Source organism: Gracilinanus agilis, chromosome 2 (assembly GCF_016433145.1).
Source record: "Gracilinanus agilis isolate LMUSP501 chromosome 2, AgileGrace, whole genome shotgun sequence".
Lineage (NCBI taxonomy): Eukaryota > Metazoa > Chordata > Mammalia > Didelphimorphia > Didelphidae > Gracilinanus > Gracilinanus agilis.
Window position 1 is genome coordinate 38,340,498 of NC_058131.1, and position 24,622 is coordinate 38,365,119.

At 44.6% G+C, this 24,622-nt stretch overlaps 1 protein-coding gene across 3 annotated transcripts in view; it reads left to right on the forward strand.

Annotated features, from left to right (window-relative positions):
- PAX8 (paired box 8) overlaps positions 1–24,616 on the forward strand; it is an 83,148-nt gene extending 58,532 nt beyond the window's left edge. For 2 of the 3 annotated variants that reach the window (XM_044663083.1, XM_044663084.1), the window contains exons 4-10: positions 1,350–1,550; positions 4,084–4,172; positions 5,460–5,585; positions 6,454–6,629; positions 14,232–14,352; positions 14,940–15,146; positions 23,599–24,616. In XM_044663083.1, the coding sequence (XP_044519018.1) occupies positions 1,350–1,550; positions 4,084–4,172; positions 5,460–5,585; positions 6,454–6,629; positions 14,232–14,352; positions 14,940–15,146; positions 23,599–23,873 (1,195 nt within the window). In that variant the 3' untranslated portion in view covers positions 23,874–24,616. The remainder of the gene's footprint in view (positions 1–1,349; positions 1,551–4,083; positions 4,173–5,459; positions 5,586–6,453; positions 6,630–14,231; positions 14,353–14,939; positions 15,147–23,598) is intronic. The other variant, XM_044663085.1, reaches the window with a different exon arrangement.
- The last annotated feature ends 6 nt before the right edge of the window (positions 24,617–24,622 follow it).

The window sequence follows — 24,622 nt, forward strand, 5'->3', positions numbered from 1 at the left end:
ATTGTAGTTATTATTGTTGTTATTGCCCATGAGTATTGAACTCCACTTGTAGGAGCTTGCTAAGATGCTACAGATGGAAATGAGAAGCTGATTTAGAGGATTTCTTTAGGAAGTCTTCCCCTAGGGATGCCCATGGGTTGATTTTCAGAGTGAGAAGTTTTTATCTTGCCTAGTGAATGGGCCTGGGAACAGAACCTTGCTTGTCCAGGGAGCACAAGCTCAGCCTTGAACTAAGAGAGGAAAGTAAGGGTTAGGTACCACAAAGGACAGCGAACCAAGGAGGAAGAGGAAGCTGGGCTACCCTGGCAGGTGAAATAAAGAAAGCTGGCCAGGAGGGGCGGTGGGGGAGGGGGGCGGTGGAGTAATGAATTAATGAATCAAGCCAAGTCAAGCTAATTGAATAATATGAAATGATGTTCCCTGTAGCTATGCTTTTTGGCACATAGCTTGCACCAGAAGAAGCCTAGAATTCTAGGGTAAGAGGGACCTTTGAAATCATAGGGTCACAGATCAAAGATTTAGACCTAGCTGGGACTGTAAGGTTCAACTTGTTTAAGCCCCTCATTATATGGATAAGGAAACTGGAGCCCAGAGAGGTTGAGTAAATTGTCTAGGGTCCCACAGATAAGTAAGTGGCTGCAAATCCAACCTCTTGCCCAGTGCTGGCCCTAAATGAGTGGCCTCTAGTGGAGACTCCAGGGAGGACAACTGAAGAAGTAAAAAGGAAGTAAGGCAGTAGTAGGCACAGTGGAAAGGGCCTCTCCTTGCAAAGGCAGAAGTCCTGGGTCTAAACCCACCTCTGGTCCTTAGTCTCTTGGACAAATTACCTTGCATCCTGGGCCTCATCTGTAAGTTGGTGGGGTGGGATTCGATGGTCTTTAAGGTCCCATCTAACTCTAGGTCTAGGATCTGTGAATGAATGGCTATCCTACCTTGGGATTGAGGGTCCGGGTAGGGATCCTTATAGGATTTAAAGATGGAAGAGACCTTAGAGATCATGTACTTCAACTATTCTAATTTTGCACTTGAGGAAACTGGAGTCCAGAAAGAAGCCAGAGTGACTTTCCCAGTGTTGCAAGTATTAGAGATATGACTGGAATTTGGCTCTTCCAATATCAGACTAAGTACTTGTTCTAAACTAAATCTAAATTACCTTCTTCCTCTGAAACTTTCCAGAAACTATCCTTTTGGAGTCCCATTTTGTCCATCCGCATTTCCTTCCCCAAGAATCCCTAAAGAGGAAAGACTAAAGTCAGGAAGAACAGAACTCTGCCATCCTACTCCTCTCTTCTTCACCCTCTCTGTTCTCACTTGCTTACTGGGTAATTCTCTGGCGTTCTCTATTGGAGTAGGTACTACGAGACTGGGAGCATCCGGCCTGGAGTGATTGGAGGCTCGAAGCCAAAGGTGGCCACTCCTAAGGTGGTGGAGAAGATTGGGGATTACAAGAGGCAAAACCCAACCATGTTTGCCTGGGAGATTCGGGACAGGCTCCTGGCTGAAGGGGTCTGTGACAATGACACTGTCCCCAGCGTCAGTTCAATCAACAGGTAGGAGAAAAGAAAGGTGTATAACTCTAGCCAGTGGGAGCCACTAACAAAGCAATTCTGTGGAGGGGAGGGAGGATAAGGCAGAGATTGGATAGTGGCCCAAATGTGTTAGTTCCATTCTCTCAAATCACAATAGGGTTTTAAGCTCCTAAATTAGCCCTGGTCCCTTTAGGAATTGGGGAAGTGGATTTGGAGTAAGAAATGGTGGGTGCCTAGCAGGTGCCACATACCTGACCCAAGGGATAGACCTCAGGAGCAGATATCGTTCAGTTGTTCCATTCTGATTCTTCATGACTCCATTTGGGGTTTTCTTGGCAAAGATAGTAGAGTGGTTTGCCATTTCCTTCTTTAGCTTATTTTACAGTAGAAGAAACTGAGGTAAACAGGGCTAAGAGACATGCCTAGAATCGCAGAGCCAGTGAATGTCTGAATTTGAACCCAGGTTTTCCTGCTGCTCTCTCTATTCCAACACCCAACTTCCCATAGATCACTAGCTTGCTAAAAAGTCCAGATCAGATACCACCTCCCACACCAGGCCTTTCTGAAACCAACTATTTGTGATCACTACCCTCTACGGCCTTAAGTTACTTTATATTTCCTAGAATGTGATTTATAGAAACTAATCTCTGGACATGTAGTTTCTCCTCAGTGGAATACAGACTTCTTAAGGGCAGGATGCTTTAATTTGTGATTTGGCTCCCCAGTGCCTAGCACAGAGTCAAGCACAAGCAAGCAACTTAATTATGCTTGTTAAATTGATTTGCTCCATCTAAGCCACCATCTTCCAAGTGTTTTTGCTCTGTTTCTCTGCCTTTCTCCTCTAGCCACCTCCCTGGCATCTGTGTTCAACTCTTTGGGTTCAGTGCCAGCAAGGCCCTCTCTCCAGGCTGGTGTGTTTGCCCATCCGGAGATTTCAGGGAGTGCTGGAGACTCCGAACAGCTTGTGGGGGAGGGGTCCTGGGATTCCCCTTCTATACCCTCAGACCCAACAGTTCAAGAATTCAAGCCTTTTTTTTGGTGTACCTCTTAAGCTGTCCAGCAGTAGGATCTTCCTGCTCTGCCCTGTTGTTAGATTTGGTTCTCTTTCTTCTGGAAGTGCTTTGTTTTCTATCTTGGTGTGGAAAGGGTGCGGAAGTCTTAAGATTTGCTCTGTCTAAGCCTCCATCTTCCCAGAATTCCTTGTTAAATTGATTTGAATTTAACTCTTACTCTTTGATCTCCTTGGGGTCTCCTGGGTGGAGCTTCTCTTTTCTGAGGGAACCTATCTCCAATCTCCTTTAAAAACAAACAAACAAACAAACAAACAAACAAAAAACAAAGAAACCCCTCTACCTTCCATCTTAGAATCAACACTGTGTATTGGTTCTAAGGCAGAAGAGTGGTGAGGGCTAGGAAATGGTGGTCAAGTGACTTGTTCAGGGTCACACATCTAGGAAGTGTTTGAGGCCAGATTTGGACCCAGGACCTCCCATCTCTGGGCCTGGCTCTCAATCCACTGAGCCACCCAGATGCCCCTCCAATCTCCTTTCTTTACAAACTACATCCTAGTTTTCTTAATAATAATAATGATAGCTAACATTTATATAACATTAATTCTGTACTAGTCTGTACTAGGCACTTTACAATTATTATCTCAACCCTGTGAAGTAGATGCTATTATTATCCCTATTTTGCAGATGAGGAAACTGAGGCAAATAGGGTTGAGTGACTTGCCCGTAGACAAATAGTTGGTCAATTTCTGGGGTCAGATTTGAACTCAGTTCTTCCCTGCTCTAGGTACAGGGCTCTGTCTGTCCTCTGTGCTACCTGGCTGTCTCAACAAAGGCTCTTTAGATGGGCAATGCCCTGGGTTATTGGGCTGAGTAACTAGGCTCTCGCTAGGTGTCTTAAATGAGTTGCTGTGATATCTACCTCCCCGAATGGCTAGATCTAGGAGGCAGATCCCTTTCTCCTTGCCCCTGTTGTCCAATGAGGCTGGTCTCTAGGATACAATAGGCTTATAGGCTCATAGATTTAGGGCCAGAAGGGACCTTAGAGGTCATAGATTTTAAACATCTCATTTTGATTACTTAGTGGGTCTTCAGTCATGTCTGACTCTTTGTGACTGCTTTTGGGTTTTTTTTGGCAGAGGCACCAGTGTGGTTCCCTAATTTCTTCTCCAGCTCATTTTGTAGATGAGGAAACTGAGGCAAACAAGGTTAGGTGACTTGCCTCTCATTTTACAGATGAGGAAATGGAGGCAAAGAAAGTTTAAGTGTCTTTCCCCAGGTCGTATAGGTAGTAAGTGGCAGGACTGGATATGAACCAAGGTCTTCCCCAAATCGTACCTTCCCCTTAGAGTGCTGGAAGAGTAGCGCCTCTCACCTCTGGGCTGCAGAAAGAGCTCCTTCTCTCTTCCAGAAACAGCTTCGGGTTCCACAGCGTGCCATTCATAAGTGTCTTGGAGAGGGTCTTGTCTGCCCCAGTAGCAGGGGCTGTGGAGACTTCAGGCTCCCCAGTGTCCCCAACATCTTTCTATTTCTCTTCCCAATAGAATTATCCGGACCAAAGTGCAGCAGCCATTCAACCTCCCCATGGACAGCTGTGTAGCTTCCAAGTCTCTGAGCCCAGGACACACCCTGAGTAAGTACCATTGGCCAGCTCCATCCATCCATCCGCACTGTTATTATTACCTATCATTTGTTTCGTGTTTCAAAGTTTGCATACTATCCTTTCCTCACAGCTTTGTGAGGTAGATATTACAAAGATTCTTGCCCTCATTTGATAGATGGAGAGTTGTAGCTTTAAGTGTTTAAGTGACTAGCCCAGGTCACAAAGCTAATAAGTGATTGAAGTAGGATTAGAACCCAGATCTCCTGAGCCCACATCTAGCAGGAGGCTCGATATGCTCCTCATATAAGCAATCTCTCACACATGTGTACTTTCCTATATTCCCATATCCTCACACACACACGCATTCACATGTACACATACTCAACATGTATCGTACACATGTGTATGTATATACATGTATGTACATACATGAATGTAATGTACACATACATTCACACAGTAGGCATGAGATATCACTTGCCCTGTCGGATTCTTAAGGCCAAAAAGAGGACAAGTTGAAATTCATAGACTTTTTCAGAGCTAGCAGGAAACCTTACAGCTCATTCTGTCTACACCCCTTCCTCTATCTTGCCTTTTTACAGATGGGGAAATTGAGGCTCAGAGAGGGAAGTGACTTGAATAAGATCATGTGGTGGATTAGTTAGTGGCAGAATGGGGATAAAACTGGATGTCTTTCCAAAGTGGGCAGAGTTGAGAACTCAGGGAAGTGTTCTGTCATTTTTTAGATGTGGTAAAGTAGAGTAGAGGGAGTGTGGATTACTGATTTTATTGGTTAAGGCAGGGGTCAGTAACCTTTTTGGCCGTGAGAGGCATAAACTCCACATTTTTTAAAATGTAATTTCGTGAGACCCGTACAGTGCTCACAGTGCTGCTCCTGTAACAGTGCCTGAAAAAAAAATGGACTTTATGGCTCCTGCAGAAAGAGCCCTATCTGGCCCTCAAAAGAGCCAGATATGGCTCGAGAGCCATATGTTGCCGACTTCTGGGTTAAGGGAACTCATGGAAAGAAAACTCCTAGAAAAGCAGATTGCTACCTGCTCTTTCCTTTATAGTATCAAGGGTTTCCTGGGAGCACTCAAAGATTAAATTACTTGTCCAGGGTCACATGGCCCCTACATGGGGACTTAAACCCAGGTCTTCCTCACTAGAGGCTGGCTCTATATTGATTATGCTGATGACACTGCCTCTTTCTAGCCCTTTATTCCTTAAGGCTGAAGGGTCTTTCTTTCTCTTAGCCCAGATGGCTGGGAAATCATTCTGACTCCTGTCCGGTCTCCTATCTTGTTTCTCCTCCAGTCCCCAGCTCAGCTGTGACACCCCCAGAATCTCCACAGTCAGATTCACTAGGTTCAACCTACTCCATCAATGGGCTCTTGGGGATTGCTCAGCCTGGAAACGACAGCAAGAGGAAAATGGATGACAGTGAGTAGGGGAGGATTTGGGGAGTGGAATGCCCCCAGGGGATTCTGAAGAGTAGCTGGCCATGGCCATTGGTTAGGAGTGAAGCCCACACTTCCAGCCTGGGGTCTTAAAGACTGTGATGACTCTTTCATTTGGCAACATGTCAACTAACCTGATGATCCCAGTTTCTCAGCCCTCAGAAGAACGGTGCCAACTTATTCCATCTCTCTGTAGAGAGGGTGGAATGGTTCCAAGGGTTCCTGAAGTCTCTGATAGATCAGAACAAGTTCATGTATTGGGGAGATTCCTGAAGAACACCTGCCCTGGAATGGAATTCATGGCATTCTAAAATGTAGTTACCCAATGTAATCTGATCTTTGAATAGAGATGGAAACTGAGGCCTAGAGAGAAAAAATACTTTCCTAGAGTCCTGCAACTAATCAGTGCTCCTTCTTTCCTCAAATTACCTTGTATTGACTTAGGAGCAAAGGGTCATCAATTTAGAGCTGAAAGAGACCTTAAAAACCAGCTGGCCCAACCCCTTCATTTCACAGAAAAAAATTGAGGTCCTCAGAAGAGGAATCACTTCCCCAAGATCACCTAGAGTTAGAATCAGAACTGGTTCCTGACATATCTTAACTCATACATCCTGTGCTCTTTATCTTATACTATTTGATAAGCATCCCCTATGGGGGCTCATCCAAAAAAAAAAGCAATGAGTATCTTCTAAAGTGATATAGGTAGGTCAAGATAGAGAGGTATTGCACATTAGAGTGAGTCCCTGGGATAACGCATGGGGCCCCATTCTGTTAGAGAGACCCCTGGGACAAGGGGAGCTGTAGGGTGACTGGGACTTTCTCTGAGGTCTTCCTCCATGCTGGGTTCCCAGGTGATCAGGACAGCTGCCGGCTGAGCATCGACTCCCAGAGCAGTGGGAGTGGCCCTCGGAAGCACCTGAGGACTGAGGCGTTCAGCCAGCATCACTTGGAGTCGCTGGACTGCCCATTTGAGAGGCAGCACTATACAGAGGCTTACCCATCTCCCAGCCACACCAAAGGAGAGCAGGTGAGTTCTGGGACCCGGATGGGAGGGGAGCATATAGTCCTGTTTCCAAAATGTTGAGCAAAACAAAGCATTCCGTTTAGAACTGTGATTGTTGGTCCTCCCCCCTTCCCTCCATCAGTGTCCTAAATAACAATAATAAAAACCAAACTTCATTTCATTTTATAATTTTTAAAGCTGTTTGACACACATTACCTGGCTGATTCTCTAGATAGTTGTCTGAGCTCAGTAATGTTAATAGATAGGTCCAAATACCTGCTTTTAAGACAGTCTCAGAGTATCTTGTGTAGGAGTCCAGATTTAGATCAAGGAGGGTTCTTATTTATGGTCATCTGATCAGATCTCCTCATTTTACAGATAAGGAAAGTGAGGCTTTCAGAGGCATGGCTATATCAATAAAGATGGCATTTGATCCCAGGTCCTCTGATGCCACATCCAGTGGTTTTTCCATTCTGTCTTTCAGCCAGGCAGCTATTATGAACTCTCTTTTACAAATAAAGAAATCAAGGTGCAAGGAAATGAAATGACTTGCTAAGGTCATAGCTCTTACAAAGGAGTACAAGTTTTCCAACTCCCAACTGGGCTACATCATGTCTCAGTGGTTACTCACAACAGCTCTTTGAGCATCATAGGAGAACATGGAGCTTTAAAGGCTATCTAATCCAGCCCCCTCTGAGGTATTCTCCCTATTTGCCATATGAAGAAATTGAGGTATAAGGATATAATTAGAGGGGCGCTAGATTTGGAGTTAGAAGGTCTAGGTTCAAATTCTGCCATTTGGTACCTATGTGACCTTGGGGAAGTCCCTTTACTTTTCTGAGTCTTAGTTTTTCTCCTCTGTAAAATGAGGGTTTGCAGACTCAGTGACTTTTTTTTAATTTGAAAAATTTTATTTAATTAATTTATTTAGTATATTTTTCCATGATTACACGATTCATGTTCTTTCCCTCCCCTCCTCCCACTCCCCTCCCATAGCCAACAAGCAAGTCCACTGGGTTTTACATATGTCATTGATCAAGACCAGTTTCCATATTATTGATATTTGTACTAGGGTGATCATTTAGAGTCTACATCCCCAGTCATGTCCCCGTTGACCCAGGTGATCAATCTTTTGTTTTTCTTCTGTGTTTCTACTCCCACAGTTCTTTCTCTGGATGTGAATGGTGTTCTTTCTCATAAGTCTCTTCTAGCTCCTAATCTATGACCTCGTTACTTTCTTAGGGTTAAAAGCTAGTTAAGTGTTCCAGACAGGATTTGAATCCAGGCCTTCCTGACTCCAGGTCCAACACTGTCTTTACTATGTTGGGTTGCTTCTCAGTAGGAGATATTATTTTTAGCTCTTTTACAAATGTGGCATCAAAGAGTTGCAATGATTTGCTAGGGATACACAAGTGACTAGTAACAGAGCCAGAGCCAGTTTGTACAGGCTCTTGGAGAGCCAATTGTGAAATTTTCAGCGTGAGCATTTATTCTTCTGAAGTCGGCAAATGCTACACATCAGAGCTTGCTTTACTGTTTTGTTGACTATTTGGACTTGGAAAAAGTGATGAAGAAAATGTTAATAATGTAGATTAAATCTAAAAGTGTGTTATGCATAAGTTTTTTGCAGGGGAGGGGAGAGCCGGTTGTTAAATGTTTACTAACCCACCCCTGAAAGAACCTAAGTTTCTACTCCCAGTCCAATGTTTTTTTGGGGTGCTGATAATTGGTGCATCCCTCAGTTATTGTCAAAAGGCTTCCCTCTCCTAACTCCCATTTTTCAGTCCATTCAGACCTCTGTTAGCCTTCTCGAGCCACTGAGGAAAGATAAGATGATAGGACTAGAGAAATGAAGGCTGAGACCAAGAGGGAAGTTTTGTTTCCAAGGGATAACATTAGGGGAGGCAGGATGGGTCACAGGACTGACTCAGGAATCTTGGGGAGGTAGGTTGGTGAGGACACCAAGGAAAGACATTTTACTCTCCTCCCAAAGCCTCAGCTCTAGCACTCCCCCAGAGCTGTTGACTCCCCTCTTCTCCATCCTTTGACCCAAAGCTCCTTGACTTTTCCTCTACTTACTTTCTGGCTGCCCAGCCCAATTCTGCTTTCCATATTTATGCTTGGCCCTCCCTGATGTGTGGTGCGGAAATGTCCAAGTTCACAAGTGTTCCAGCCTCCTGGGGGGCCTCTTCTTCTGCGGCCAGCCTTCAAGGGTTGACTGGGTCTACGGTGCGGCTACCAGTAATGGAGTGAATTGTCGGCGTCGGCTTTATGGGGAGCTGGGCTTGGGCCAATGCCTGCAGCTGGGGAGGGAACTGCATCAGCGATTTTTACCAGCACCCGTGGGTGCTGTGAAGAGGGGGCCATGGAGAACGGGCTATCAGCAAGTCTGAGAAGAAGAGGACCGGGATGCTCATTGGCGAGTCAGCAGAGAAGGCGTCCTTGGCTCCATGGAGGGAAATGAGGTCTGCTCCAAGAGTGTGTAGAGAGAGCCCGATCCGTGTGATTGAGCCAGCCTGCTGGAGAACAATGGGCCAGCCTGCTGAGAACCAATGAAACCCGGCCATGACTCTGGGGAAGGCTTCTGTGGATGCCACGTTTCCTGAGGACTGGTTCCATTTCTCAGCCTGTCCTTCCTCCCCTCCCACCCCCTTCCCAACTTGCCTCGTCAGGTCTAAGGAGAGGAGGAGGGTTAGCGGAGATGAGTGGGGACAGAAGCCTGGCACTGGACTGGTCTTCGTGCATCTATTATGGCACATCTGGGGACGAGAGCAAGCTGGCTTTGCTGGGAGTCGTTCTGCCGGCCGCCGGCTCTCCTGCCCTCCGTCTCTCACTCTTCCATCGCCCATCTCATCCTCTGTCTCATGAACAGCCGATCTTGGCCCCTGCTTTGGCCCTCTTCGTATTGGCCTTAGCTGGACAGAGGGAAAGACCCAGAATGGAAACTAGGAATCTCAGGGCGTCCCTTGCAGGGCTCACTCATCCTCCGAGTTAGCTTAGAATCTTGACATATTGGCTCACGTTCTCTCTCTTGCTCACTCACTTGGGTTGTCTCGGCTTACGATAAGAGGACAAAGCCATTCTTCGTCTAGAAATGAGAACTAGGCAGTGTGATATAGTGGGAAGAACACTGGCTTTGGAGTCACAGGACCTGGGTTCAAATCCCATCTCCGTTGCTGACTACCTGTGCAGCATTGACTTCCTTGGGCCTCAGTTTCCCTCTCTGTAAAAGAAAGGGTTTGGACTAGATGACCTCTGAGGTTCCTCATAGTTTGGAGATCTAGTAGACCAGTGATAACAAAAAGCTCAGGATGCTTCAGTTCTGGTGATTAAATCACAGCAGGTCAGAGTCAGAAGAGCTTCTCCTGGGTAGGGATCTTCAGCAAGAGAGGTCAGGGGCGATCCCTGATACCAGGAAGGAGGAGATCCGTGGGAACACCATCCCCAAACATGAACTCGATTCACTTGAAACAAATCAATCATCCCTGAGTTTGGACTAGGGAAAAGGTGTTAGGCTGGTTTTCTGAGGACTTAAAAAAAATGAATGAGCTCTCTATCGTTATTGCAAGGTATCCCAGAAGTCTTAATGCAATTTAAAATGAACTTTTAAGCAAAAACCCCAAGACTTTTGAGACTTTAAAAATCTCTGAATGAATGCCCATCATCTAGCAAGACCACTCCATGTCCAAAGTGTAAAAAAAAGTGATACATCAATGGAATATCGATGAATTCTTTGGGAATATTGATGGTTCAGAGACAGGACAGGGAAGGAAGAACAAGTAGAAATGGCCACAAGGTGTTCTTAAAATTAAAAAAAAAATAAGTGGAGGTGGGGGGTAGCTAGGTAGCACAGGGGATAGAGGAGTGCCAGGCTTGCAGTTGGAAGGATCTGGGTTCAAATTTGACCTCAGACACTTTCTAGCTGAGTGATCCTGGGCAAGTCACTTAACCCTGATTGTCTAGCCCTTGGTACTCTTCTGTCTTAGAATTGGCACTAACACAGAAGGTAAAAGTTTAAGGAAAAAACAAATCTCCGACAAAGCAGGGATTTCATTCAATGTCTGCATTCTGGGTTCAAAGCAGCACCAGTACAGTCTGATCCTAAGCTATAGATCCTTTCCCTCCATCATTCCTTCCTTGGGAAGATTTGTAACTTGAAGACCATTTAGTTAGTGACTGCTTCAGTGCCCTCAGTGGCGCTCTGGTGGCCGGAATGATTTAATGTGGCTTCCAGAAGCGCCCACCACACAACTGGAAAGCGACGTGGTTCCTCGGAGACCCGACTTCAGTGAAAATAATTAGGAGTAATCACAGCCGGTGGTTTTGTTATGTAACAGATCTTTGCTTGGCTTTGGATCTGTGTGAAATTTTAAACAGCCTGTGTTTGTGAGTGAATGGGGAGCGATGTTCTTGTATGGGGCTCCTGTTGTGTCTGGCTGTGTGGGCTTCGCTTCTGGCTCCTGTGGGGGTGCTGATATTGCTAGGTAGGCTCTTAATCCAAAGCTCTGAAGGACCTCAGAGATCCCGAGTTCAAATCCCTCATTTTACTCAGTCACCAGAGTGGTTGAGTGAATTAGGGTACCAGGATCCATCCTAGACCTGGAAGGGGGCCTTGCTGGTTCTCTTTTCCAACCCCCTTGTTTTATGGAAGAAGAAACAGAGGTCCTGGGACTCCAGAGTCTGTGCTCTTTCTTCGTGTCCCCCTGGTGAAGACAAAATGAACCAAAAGGGGGACTTTTGTAAAGCCCCAAGATGAAAGAGTTTGGAGTGCCATGAGGTTACCTCTTTATGCAGTACGTGTGTGTGTGTGTGTGTGTGTGTGTGTGTGTGTGTGTGTGTTGATTTTGGCTGAATTCCTGCTTTGAGGGAGAAGTATCCCAAAAGATATTAGCATTAACGTCTGCAGAGTACATGAAGGCTGGTAAGAATTCAAATTGAAATATTAACAATGGGTGATATGCCTTTTGGGAATCTCAATCATTTTCTTATTGAAATTAACCCTAAATATCTAAGGGAAACTAAGGGTAATAAATGATCTTCACTTGAGTCTAGAGAAAAACCCTGTTATACAATATGGCTCAAGTTCCACTTCTGTTGGAGACCCTTCTGGTCATCCCCATTTTTACTCCATTCCCAACTTCATACTTTTCCTCCTTAAATAATAATCCTCCCTTCTCCTTTGCATATATCTTGAGTATACAAAGTAGTTACTTGTTTTCTCCTCCATTACAATGTGAGCTTCTTAAGGAAAGGTATTTTTTTGGGGGGAACATTCCTAGTGTTTATCACAGTTATTGGAACAGAATATGCTTAACCAATAATTTTTGGGTTCGTTATTATATTGGCTCTGCCCACCCATGAACAGTTAATATTTTTCCAAATATTTAAACCTGGCTTTATATAAAAATATTTTATAATTTTGTTCATGTAGTTCCTATGCTTGTCTTGCTTGACAAATATACTTCCAGGTATTTTATGCTACCTATGGTTAGGGTATCTCTTCTTGCAGGACTTTTTTTTGTGAAATAAATATTTATTGACTGACTGATTGACTGGTATAATAACCCTGGCATATTTTTTAATCAGTTGATCAAACAAGTTTGAATCTTAAGAGTGAGTTCCTCAAGGTTCAGCTCAGAAAGTTTCCTTCTAAGTTGATGGGGAAGTTGGATTCAATTACCTTTAATGTCCCTGCCAACACTGCAATCCTCTGACTTATTCTGTGAATTCACAATGAGTTACATGCCCTAGAAAACTTTATCACTTTCTTTGTGTCCAAACAGTGAGGCTGAGGTCCAGAGAGGAAAAAAATAGGTCATAGGTTCATAGGAGGTGGTTGAGTTCAGTTATCTCATTTTGTAAATGAAGAAAATGAGGTACAGAGATATTAAGTTACTTGCCCACACAGTAAATGTCTGAGATAGAATTCAGATCCAGGTTTTTCTGACTCTAATTCTAGCCCTCTATACACTGGATAGTTTCAGTTGTTCCTTTAAATTGGGCTATCCCCATGTTCAGGTAACCTGAAGACCTTGAGAAGCTAGTGCAATTTGAGGGTCATCTCTGAGGTTTGATTCTTTCCATGTTTGGTCCATCAATCCAATTTGCTTCTGGATCAGAGAGATGAGTAGAATTAGAGTTTCTCTGGGGAGTCAGGGCTTCAAATTTGGTTCTTATTTTGAAAGACAACCAAAAGAAGTTAAGATTAATACTTGGTTTTCTGGGAAGACATTGTTGCTGTGAATCCTCACAGCCAGACTGACAAGTGGGGAGGCCATTGGAGTTATGAAGCTAAGGCATGGAGAAGATAGTTTGTAAGAGGAAAGAGCAAAGATTAGAAGTGGGTTTGGTAAATATCTGGAGAAATTAAAGAGAGATACATGACAGGGAAAATTGGGGCGGGGGTCATAGAGCTAGTTAAGGGCCAATACAGAGCGGTGGAAAGAGCACTGGCCTTTGGGTCAGAATTGACATTTATTTCCTGACTTTGTGACTTGGGCAAGTACCATTGAACTGTTTGGCTCAGTTTCCCCATTTAGAAAATAGAGATAATGCTTTGCTTACAGACTAATGCTGAATAAAATCTGAAATACCCAAAGAGCCATATTCATGGGAGCTATTGTTACCAGTAAATGCTGATCGAAATTCAATGCAACTCAACATTAAGTGTTTATGATGGTTGACCTAGGACTGTGTTGGCAAACCTATGGCACACATGCCGGAGAGGGCTTCTTCCCTCCCTCTCTCCATGCATGCCTGAGGACATTTCTCTCACCACCCACCCCTCTGCCCAGCAGCCCAATGGGAGCATTTCCTCCCTCCCCTGTCTGGGGTAAGGCAGGGGCTTACGTGTGGCCCGAGGGTTGCAATTTAGGTACTCAGTCTCTAAAAGGTTTGCCATCACTGACCTAGGCAAACTATTTCTACAATGAAAACAGTGAGATAGAGAAAAGCAACTTTGAAAGACTTTAGAACTTTAACTCCAATCAGTACAAGGATTAACCATGAGTCCAGAGGTCTTCAGACACATTATTGGCCATGGCCAATGTGGGAATTTGTTTTGCTGGACTATGTGTGTTTATAATCAGGGTTTTACTTTTCTTTTTTTTTTTTCCTTTAGAGGAAAAACAAGAGGGACAGATCACAAATACATTTAAAAAGAAATATAATTTTTAAAAAGGCCCTACTTTTTACAAGGTATTGTGCAAGGTACTGGCATTTATATAAAGAAAAAATAAAAGTCTCAACCCTAAAGAGACTTCTGGTGTTGTGGGGGAGGGAAGATGGACATAGACAAATATATATAAAATACATACAGGGTAAATACAAAACAAATTTCAGATGTCGGGAAGAAAATTAATAACTGGAGTGGGGAGTGGACCAGGGAAAGTATGCTGTTGGGGGTGGTACCTGAGCTATGATTTTGAAGAAAAATTAGGTTTTCTGCAAGGCAGAGGTGAGGAAGGCAAGTCTATCAGGCACGAGGTTAACAAAAACATGGAAATGGAAGATGTCCACTCTGTTGATAGGTCTAAAAGTTTTGGGATAACTTCTGACCTCATCCTGCTAAGACCAGATCCGATGAGTTTAGGGCTCTCTATGTACTGACTTTTCTTTGCTCCTCAGGGTCTCTATCCTCTGCCCCTGCTCAATAGTGCCATGGATGATGGGAAGGCCACGCTGACCCCTTCCAATACACCGCTTGGTCGCAACCTCTCGGCTCACCAGACGTACCCTGTGGTGGCAGGTATGAGGGGCAGGGATCGTGCTGGGGTGCAGCTGCAGGAGAATGAGGTGGGTTTAGCTAGAAGAAGGATCTTAGAGGGTTCCCAGGGCCAGGCAAGAGAAGATGGACCACGCTGCTAGAAATCTAACTAGGGGTAGCCACAGCTCAGCCAGAGGGGCCAGATGAATCACACATCATGTCCTGGCTCCTCCTTCCTTTTTTGTCTCCCCTTGTCCCAACTCAGCAAAGAATAAGGGTCAGTAGATGCTGTTTAGAAAGTTATTTCCTCACCCTGTGGTCCTGAACACATAGGAGAGACCCAGTGTGGAAATAGACCCATCTTTTGCCTCCTCCCCTTCCATGGTCCTCTTCTCATTGACCCTCCAGGAGGACCCAGAGTAGGAGGGACAAAGATCCAGCCTTGTCTTTCCTGGTGATGCTGAGGCCCCCTTCCTCAAAGAGAGGAGGAGCCCCAGGTACCCCCCTCCTCCCTTGGCCCCCCGCAGCCATCCTGTCCCCTTGGCATCTCATGTTTTGATTTTGTGCATGGTTTCTCATCATATCATCTCACACCCCTCTCTCATTGTTTGTCTCCCTCCCTTCGGCAGATCCTCATTCACCCTTCGCCATAAAGCAGGAAACCCCCGATGGGTCCAGTTCTAGCTCCACCCCTTCCTCTTTATCTAGCTCGGCCTTTTTGGATCTGCAGCAAGTCGGCTCCGGGGGCCCAGCTGGTGCCTCGGTCCCATCCTTCAATGCTTTTCCCCATGCTGCCTCCGTGTATGGGCAGTTCACGGGCCAGGCCCTCCTTGCAGGTATGGACAGGGAGGTCCTGGGGGGCCCATGCAGGGCATCGTGGGAGGGTCTATAAGGTTATCAGTCAACCACCATCCCCTTGTGGGGGGCCCACTCCCTTGTCTTGCTACTTTATTCCATCCTTTCCTCCATGCATAATTCCTGGCACTCAATAAATGTTCTCTCTCTGTCTCTGTCTCTGTCTGTCTATGTCTCTCTCTGTCTCTCTCTCTCTCTTGTCCTTCCATCCTTCCATCCATCTATCATCCATCTATCTATCTATCTATCTATCTATCTATCTATCTATCTATCTATCTATCTATCTATCTATCTATCTTTCTCTGTATGTCTCTGCCTCTCCACTCCCCCCATCATATCCATTTCCATGGTTTCCATGAGGTCAGGTCAGGTGTGGCATGGAGGGAAGGAAGCATCTAGAAGAGTGCATGGAAGAAAGAGGCATCTTCCAGAGTTTGGCAGCCCAACTAACCCTCTTCCCCAAATCTGCAAGGAATAGTGTAGAATATGGACCAGGAGGTCTAGGGGCTGAGTTTTAGCTTCGATGAAATCATGTTGAGGGAAGACCTGGAATATCTTCGGGCATGGAAATAGGAGGCAGGATTCTTGCCCAATCGTTTTTCTTCTTTTACCCCCAATTTAACATACATTTATTGAGCATTTATTATGTGCTAAGGGAAGAAAAGAGAACAAATATTTATTAAATACCTACTATGTACCAGGGGCTGTGCTAAAAAATATTATCCTATTTGGTTGTCACAAGAAACCCAGGAGGTAAATGATTATTATCCCCATTTTACAGTTGGAAAAACAGAGGCAGATTGGGTTTTCATGACTCTAGGTCCAGTGCTCTGTCCGCTACACCACCTCGCTCCTTTGGGGCATATGAAAGCAAAATGAAACAGTGTCCATCCTCAAGGACTTTGGGGTCAGTGAGTGTGGGCAGAGAGGGATTAAGACAATAGGTATATTTATAAGCAAACGTCAATTATATAAAACTAATTTGGAGAGGGAGAAAGAGTATCGTTTTACTCTGAAAGACAATTCATTAACAATAGAACAGAAGGCACAAAGGAAGAGTAGGGGACAGCGCTGGCCCAGATTTCTAGTCATTAAACAGGGGGCTGGCCCCATTTAGGTCTCCAGGAGAGAGGAATCTCTGCAAACAACCTAGCAGCATAAACAGCTGGGTAAGCTCACAGTTGTTGACACTGTAAATCATGTTTTTCCAAATAGTCTCAGGATGAACATCTGTCCCTGGTGCCGTTCTTGTTTATTGCCACTTGGCAACTGGAAACGTCTTTCTCTCCCCAACGCCGTGTTGAATGTAAGAAGGCTTTTGGGAAGAGAAAGGAAACCTGATTAAGTAGAAGCTGGGACAGAGGAAGACAAGAGGGACATTGCAAAAGTGAATGAAGTGGGTAGAGACGGGCCATTTAGCCTAGATCCAACGAGAATCTGAGAGAGAGAAGGAATGCCGGAAGGGACGAGGGAATGGGGCAGGTAGGACGCCGGAGGGGAGAAATGTCCTTCTGAGATGGAGCACGAACATGGCAGGTGATTCTGTTTTTGTATAGAATGGTGACGACCTCAGGAAGGGAACCAGCATGGGGCTGCTTGGAATGGTTGGCAATGAGACAGGAGAGTTTGGAAGCAAGAAGAGAATGACCAGCATTATCCTGGGCAGTCCAGAGTTCTGTCCTAACACATGAAAGAGAAAATGTTGGACTTAGCTACAAAAACATTGCCTCCAGGAAGAATTCCATTGTATTCTCTGCCCCTGTCGGATCTCACCGGCACTATTTTGTTCTGTTTCAGGTGCCATGATTTAAGAAGGATAATTGTAAACTGAGGAGTGTTCAGAGTGGGACAGCTAGGATTGTGAAAGACAATGAATTTATGATATGAGGATTAGTTGAAGGAATTCAGGATGGCATTTAATTTCTGTCTGCTTCAGTTTCCTCATCTGTAAAATGGGCATAATAATAGCATCTACCTCGCAGGGCTATTGTTAGGATCGAATGAGATAATATGTTAAATTCTTTGCAAAATCTGAAAGCACTATATAAATGCTAGGCTAAAACAAAACAAACAAAAACCCCAACAAAGGTCTCAATTACCCTCCATCAATTTTCATCTGGAATATGACATAGACTCTCACCATCTTGGGTGTGCTTTACTTTCTTAATGTCTCTTCTAAAATGTTATGCTTGCAAATGAACACCATATTCAAGACCAAAACAGAGTGTCGTATGATTAGGAGTCAATCAGTTAACAGGCATTTATTAAGCCCTTACTGTATCCCAGGCACTGGAGACACAAAAGAAAAATCGTTGCTACCCTACATCCTCTAGAAGGAAACCACAAGTGCATGGGAAAGTAATCATGAAAACAGTACCAGCTGATTGGGGAGGTGGGTGGCTCTTGCAGGGAGGTGGTTGTTTGAGCTTGGAAGGAAGCCAGAGATTCTCAGTGCCTGTCACTTCCCACATACTCTGAGCACTGCTATTGGCACAGATTAAAGACCCTTCAGACTGATTTTTGGCTGCCACGTTACACCATGATCCCATTTTGAATTGGAGTTCTACAAGAATTTTCAATTAATTCTCTTCAAAAAACCAACCTTTACCTTTCATCTATTGATTCTAAGGCAGAAGGGTGGTAAGGGTTAGGCAATGGCGGTTAAGTGACTTGCCCAGGGTCACACAGCTGGGAAGTGTCTGAGGCCAGATAACTCAGGTCTTTCTGACTCCAGTCCAGTGTTCTATCCACTGCACCAACTAGCTTCCCGACATTTCTATCTCTCTAGTCAAATCTATTCTTCTAGACATGAATGAAGATCCATGGAGACCCTGACCCTGCCCTTTTCCATCTTTTCCCATGACAGGTGTACCATTGATTCATCCTAGCTTGTTCTCAGCTTTCTGCTTTTGGTCTGATGAGACCCAGAATTCTAGAAGAGCTATGGTCAATGTGGTCAATCCTGGGCACCCCATTTTAGAAAGGGCATTAACAAGCTTGAAGGCATCCAAGGGAGAGCACCAAAGGGTGAGAGCACCAGAGAGACCGTGATATTCTAGGATCAAACTGGGGATGTTTAGCCTGGAAAAGAGAAGAGGAAGTGGAGCCCACAATAGCTATCTTTAAGTACCATGCATGGAAGGATGAGGAGTAATCCATAGATATTGTGTAGAGGCAGATTTCTGTTTAAGATAAGGAAAAAGATCACAGCCCTTAGAGCTATCCAAAAGTGGAACTGGATGCCTTGAGAAATCATTAGTTTACATATGGGAAGTATTTTGCAATCCTGAAAGTGCTATATAAATCATTAATAATAATAATAATGATAATTATTATTATTATTATTATTATTATTATTTGAAGAAGGATAATGACAGGGAGCCCAGAAGCTTTGGAGAGAGCCCAAGACAAATCAGGAAAGAGTAAGGCAGAGAATCATGTCTCTAATGAATCTCAAGGAAGAATCAAAAAGAGGGTCAGAGAAGAGGCAGGAGGGCTTTGAGTGATGGATCTCAGAGAAGGGTATCGAGAAAGAGAGTGACTGCCTTAGTCTTCCAGGAGGTAAGGACAATGGATTCATTTTCTCAGAAGGACCAACTGTGCCAAAATGTGTGTAGAATGGATACAACTCCTTTGTGACCACAGTGGAAAGGGCAGTCTTGAAATCTGGAGCACTCTAGGGAGGCAAGGTTATATAGAGGTAGGGCAGTGGTTGGTGAGGGTGATGACTTGAACAATGAAAAAGAGCATTAAAGTTAATGAAGGGTGTAAGATAGAGGGAGGTGATAGAATAATAAAAGTCCTCTCAGAGCTGGAGGGGACTTTAGAAATCATCTCATCCCATCCCCCCTCATTTACAGATGAGGAAACTGAGGCTCAGGGTCAGCTTCTCCTCTCAAATCTGGGGCTAGGAAGCTACATCTCCTGGTGGCTTTGTGTTTCTTCCAAGTCAGCATCTTTTTTCACGACCCATCATCCCCGAGTCAAATCTGACTCTCTCTCCCCCACACCTGTCCCACCCCCTTCCCTTGGGTGCACATATATAATCCTCATTCCTAGACTCACATGCTTTCTTGTCTCATTAGCAATTCTCTTCTGTTCCTTCCTTCTGGTGCTGTAGCCGGAAAATTCTCTGTGTTTAGCTTTGCTGTTCATTCGGGGAAAAAAAAAGTCTGAGTTTTCCAGTCAAAACAAGGATGTGTATTTACATTTGGGGAGTATAAGAATGATAACAACACTGTACCTTCAAAGGCAGTGGGGTAGAGCAGATAGAGACTAGCCTTGGAGTCCCAAAGACCTGAGTTCAAGTCCAATCTCTACCTTATATTGTCTTTATGATTCTGGGCAAGTCACTTCATCTCTTAATGTCCTAGAGAGCTCTCTGAGACTTTGCCAGGCAGAGGTATATATGCCAAAATACATGGATATATAATATACCAACATACATTGATATGTAATATACCAACATACGTAGATAAATAATATACCAAAATACATTGATATATAATATACCAATATATGTTGACATATAATATATCAAAATAAATTATATAATATGCCAACATTACATTGATATATATCAACATACACAGATATATAATACACCAACATATGCTGATATATAATATACTAAGAGAGATATATAATATACCAACATACATAGATATATAATATACCAACATAGGTAGATATATAATATACCAACATACATAGATAAATAATATACCAAAATACATTGATATATAATATACCAATATATGTTGATATATAATATACCAACATAGGTAGATATATAATATACTAACATATGTTGATATATAATATGCCAACATATGTTCATATATAATATACCAATAAACATAGATATATAATATAATATACCAATATGTGTTGATATATAATATACCAACATATGTCGATATATAATATACCAACATAGGTAGATATATAATATAATATACCAATATACATTGGTGGGGGGGGGTTATCCTGAGGAATTCTTTAAACCAATGAAATCAAGGTTTGGTCCACTAACAGAAAACCCCTTACATTTCTTGTTATTCCCCAACAGATATATTTTATTTACATTATTTCATTTCATCCTCAAAACTACCAGGAGAGGTGGGTGATAATATCATAATATAGCACTTTGGGGTATTCTTTAGGGTAGGTAGTGCCAGCATTGTTCACCTGTTTTACAGATGGGGAAACTGAGGCTTGGAATTGCCCAAAGTCATGTTGCTAATAAATGTCAGAGCTGAGACTTGACCCCAAGTCTTTTGACTTTGAGTCCAAGCCAAGCTAGCTCTTTTCGCTGCCCTGCCTTAAACTCAGTTTCCTGGCAGTGTTTCTCATTCTGAAGTCTCTCCCTCAGTTATCATTGTGTGCTGTAAATAGGGCCCTACCTAAGAGCTCCTGGCTGGGTTTTGCCTGACTGGGTCCAGTTTCCATGATAGATTGCCTGTGTTGCAAACAAACCTGGCGTCCAGCAATCTAAACTTGCAGGCCAAATAATGCATTTAAAATAGGATTTGCTTTACAAGAACTCAATTTCCAGGCAGTCTTTTGAGGAAAATGGCATCGCTGTTCCAAGCAAGCTCTGCCGGCAGCACAATTCCCTGATTTTCCCTGAATTTGAACTTGGCTGAGCTGAAGACTTGGGATCTCACTGCACAGCCCTCCCCAAAGCGGCAGCAAAGATTGTCCCTTCGTTTGGTGCTTTTATGCTTAGGAAGATCAGATGAGGTCGTGGGTGAGGCGGGTGAGAATTCTTGTCACCTTCATAGGAGGGAGGAAACTGAGGCTTGGAGACCTTAGGGGGCACCCCAAGCCAGTTACAGAGCCCCCCGTAAGAATTGCTGCTTCTCAGGGCTTCAGGGGGGCAGCCTAGTTGTGTGCAGGTGACTCGGAGATGGTGTTTTGCCTCCAAGGGATCCGTCTTCCTCTCTCTCATCCTTGTGGTGGGCTTGAAAGAGCTCTGGCCCCCGAATCAGGAAATTTGGGGTTCAGCCCCCAAATGAGACAGCTCCTACTTAGGTGATTGTGAAAAAAATTAACGTCCTTCAACCTCAGTGTCCTTGACTGTCAAATGGGGGCAATGCTACTCACGGCAGCTTAAATTAGTGGATAGGTCGGAAGGACCTGCGGTCATTTCCAGCCTCTGGCATTCACAAGCTTTGAGCCCCTTCTCCAGTCATGTACCTTCCCAAGGCAAAGATGGGGCCAAGTTTGCTTGGGCGGAGATATCATGGGATCATAGACTTAGAGCTAGAAGGGACCCTACACGTGAATGGATCCAACGTGATCTCGTCATTTTACAGCTGAGGAACCCGAGGCTCAGAGAATTTAAGTGACTTGTCCAGGGACTCTTAGCAAACAAGAATCTGAGACGGAATTTGAACCTACATCTTCTTGACTGTGAATCCAGTGTTCTCTCTAATAAACTATTCTGTCTCTGATAGTCCAATTCCCTCATTTTACAGCTGAGGACACTGAAGTCCCTCTTTTGTATTTGTGCGTCCTACCTTGAAGGAAGGTGAGGAAGACACTTGGTAAACCGTCAACGTGCTTTGTCAGTATGAGCTGCCTTATTTCTGGACACTAGTACAATGTCGTATCTTGTTCCCATCATGTCTTGGGGCAGAAGAATGGTCTGTAGGGAGGCTTCAGATTAGGGAAAAGGGGGAGCAACAGCTTATCTGCTTTCGTAGGGAGTGATAGCAGGGAGGAGCGGTGCCTGGTAGGATCGGCCACCCATGGAGGGCATGTTTTTCCAAGGGTCCTCAGAGGCAAATGGTGGGGGGGCGAGCTAAAGGTCAGCTCTGCTCCTGAGGCAGCCACTGCCCAGGAGACAGTCAAGGTAAGTTAGAGTGCTAGAAGGCACTCAGGAAGATTGAGAGCAGAAACAAGGAGGTTATACTTGGAGGAGATGGCAGATACCTGGATGGCATCTCTGAACACTTATTGGTGCCAGAGAGTTAGAGGTGGAGGAGGACCATGACCCGGGTAGGGAGAGATGGGAAAGGAAAGGAAACTTGGAAATTGGGACAGATTGTGGGCAATCCATTCATGGTAGAGCTTTATATTTGTGTTTTTTAAACAAGCTTTAGGATACCAGGGACCCATGGATACTGTTCGGCCCATACTATGGGGGTGCCCCTAATTAAAATAATAACAATAAATTCCATCTCTCCCCTTTCTATTGGGCTTCCAAGATGATCAAGCACTTTCCAACTAGCTACTGTCTCCACTCAGAAATAGATGTATGTTTCCTGGGGCTGAATGGTTCCATTGAGGCACAAGACTAAGCAAGCTATTCCTGGTTGCCTATTAATTACCAGTCCTCCATGATGGAGGGTGACAGCAGCAGCAGAATGGTTGTGCCACCCAGATGCTGAAGTCCACTCTTAGCTCACCAAGCCACTGTTTGCTTCTGCCCATGCCAAGGGACCCATGTCTAGGGACTTTGGGTTCTCGGGATAGCCCGTGCCTAGAATTCACTCGCTCCTCATCTCTGCTTCATGGAATCTCTTGTTTCCTTCCATACTCAGCTCAAGCACCCCCTTGGACATGAGGCCTTTTCTGTCACGACAACTACAAGTGCTCCCCACTTCTAATCACTTTTTTCTACTCTGTATGTCCTTGAATCATTCAACAATCAACAAGCATTTATTAAGCACCTACTATGTGCCAGGCACTAGAAACAAAGAAAAGAAATCAAGCAATCCAAATTACCTTGTCAAATGAATAGAATGTGAGCTCCCTGAGGGCAAGGACTCTTCATTTTTGTCTTTGAATCCCTATCACTTACTATAGTTTCTGGCACATAGTAGTTGCTTCAAAAATGTTTGTTGATTGGGCAGCTGGGTAGCTGGTAGATTGAGAGTGAGGACTAGAGATGGGAGGTCCTAGGTTCAAATCCGGCCTCAGACACTTCACAGCTGTGTGACCCTGGGCAAGTCACTTGACCCCCATTGCCCACCCTTACCGCTCTTCTGCCTTGGAGCCAATACACAGAAGTTAAGGGTTTAAAAAAAATATATGTTTGTTGATTGATGAATTGAGGCCAACCATATGCCTAACACTATTCTAGGCACTGTGGGGAATAGAGTGGGGAGTATGAGACATAGCTTCTGCTCTCTAGGAGTTTATCATTTCATTTGGTGAAATGATAGCAGTGCTCATGCTATTATTAGAAAACAGTGTGAAATCAGCTGCCAATATAGACTTCATGAGCCGGACAGACATCAGTGCAGGGTAGGAACAGTCGGGGAAGGCTTCATGGAGGAAGCAACCTGAGTAGGATTTGGAGAGGAACATGAGGGGATATCTAAAGCAGGAGCAACCCACAGAAGAAAAGACCCCAGGCTCCTCCCAAAGAGAGGGCAAAGGCTGAATCCTTGGCTGATGGTGGCTTCTTTTTCTTTTTTTCAGGGCGGGAGATGGTGGGACCCACGCTGCCCGGATACCCACCCCACATCCCCACCAGTGGCCAGGGCAGTTATGCCTCTTCTGCCATCGCTGGCATGGTGGCAGGTAGGGAGATGAACTGGGCACCAGGGCTCTGGGGTTCTGAGGGAGGGGATCCTGCCACCAGTAGACAAAAGTTGGGAGTGGAGGGATGGTCCTCTGGCTCCGAGCTCCCTGCGGGCACTGAAGGACATTGCTGGAATTTGTCTCCTTTGCCTTTTCTCTTAGGGCAGTTGTAGCTCCCTCCATGTCCTCTGCTTTGCCTTTCCAAGTTTCCACCCGACTCCAAAATGGGATCAGGCATCATGAAAGGAGCTGAGCTATCCAACCCCTATCTGTCAGCCCCCCACAGCTCACAGTAGCCAACTTGTGCTTCCTGGCAGTAGGCACTTTGTTTCCTTAATGCCCACGGGGGTCTCTCATTAGTCAGCCTTGGAGCATGGGTTTAGGGTTGGAGGTGGCATGGGATTCAGATCAGCATGGCACGGTGGGAAGAAAGACAGATTTATAGCTAGAGGACACAAGTTTGATGCCTGGTTCTGCCATGTATGATTTCTGTGAGCCAGAACAAGTTATTCTCTCTCTCTCTTTCTGTGCCTCAGTTTCCATATTTATAAAACGGGTGGGTGGTCTCTGATTTCTGAAGTACCTTCCAGCTGACTGTCTAGGATCCAATGACCTGTAAGACCCCTTTTAGCCTGAAATCGATGAGCCTCGGCCCTCCAAATGCCTTCTAGCTCTAAACTGGTCATTATAGCAATCTCCAAGTGCTAGCCTGATGACTCACCTAACTTTTCTGGGCCTCAGTTTACTTATCTGTAGAATTAGGGTTGGATCAGGTTTCCTCTAGAGGTCCTCTGGGATGAGTTCTATGCTCCTGTGCCTAGATGACCTCCAACGTTCCTTACAGATTTTAATATTTGACCTTTAAAAGTCTCTTTGACCTGCCTTGTGGGCTGTTGGGGGTTCTATAAGACCAGGGGTGATG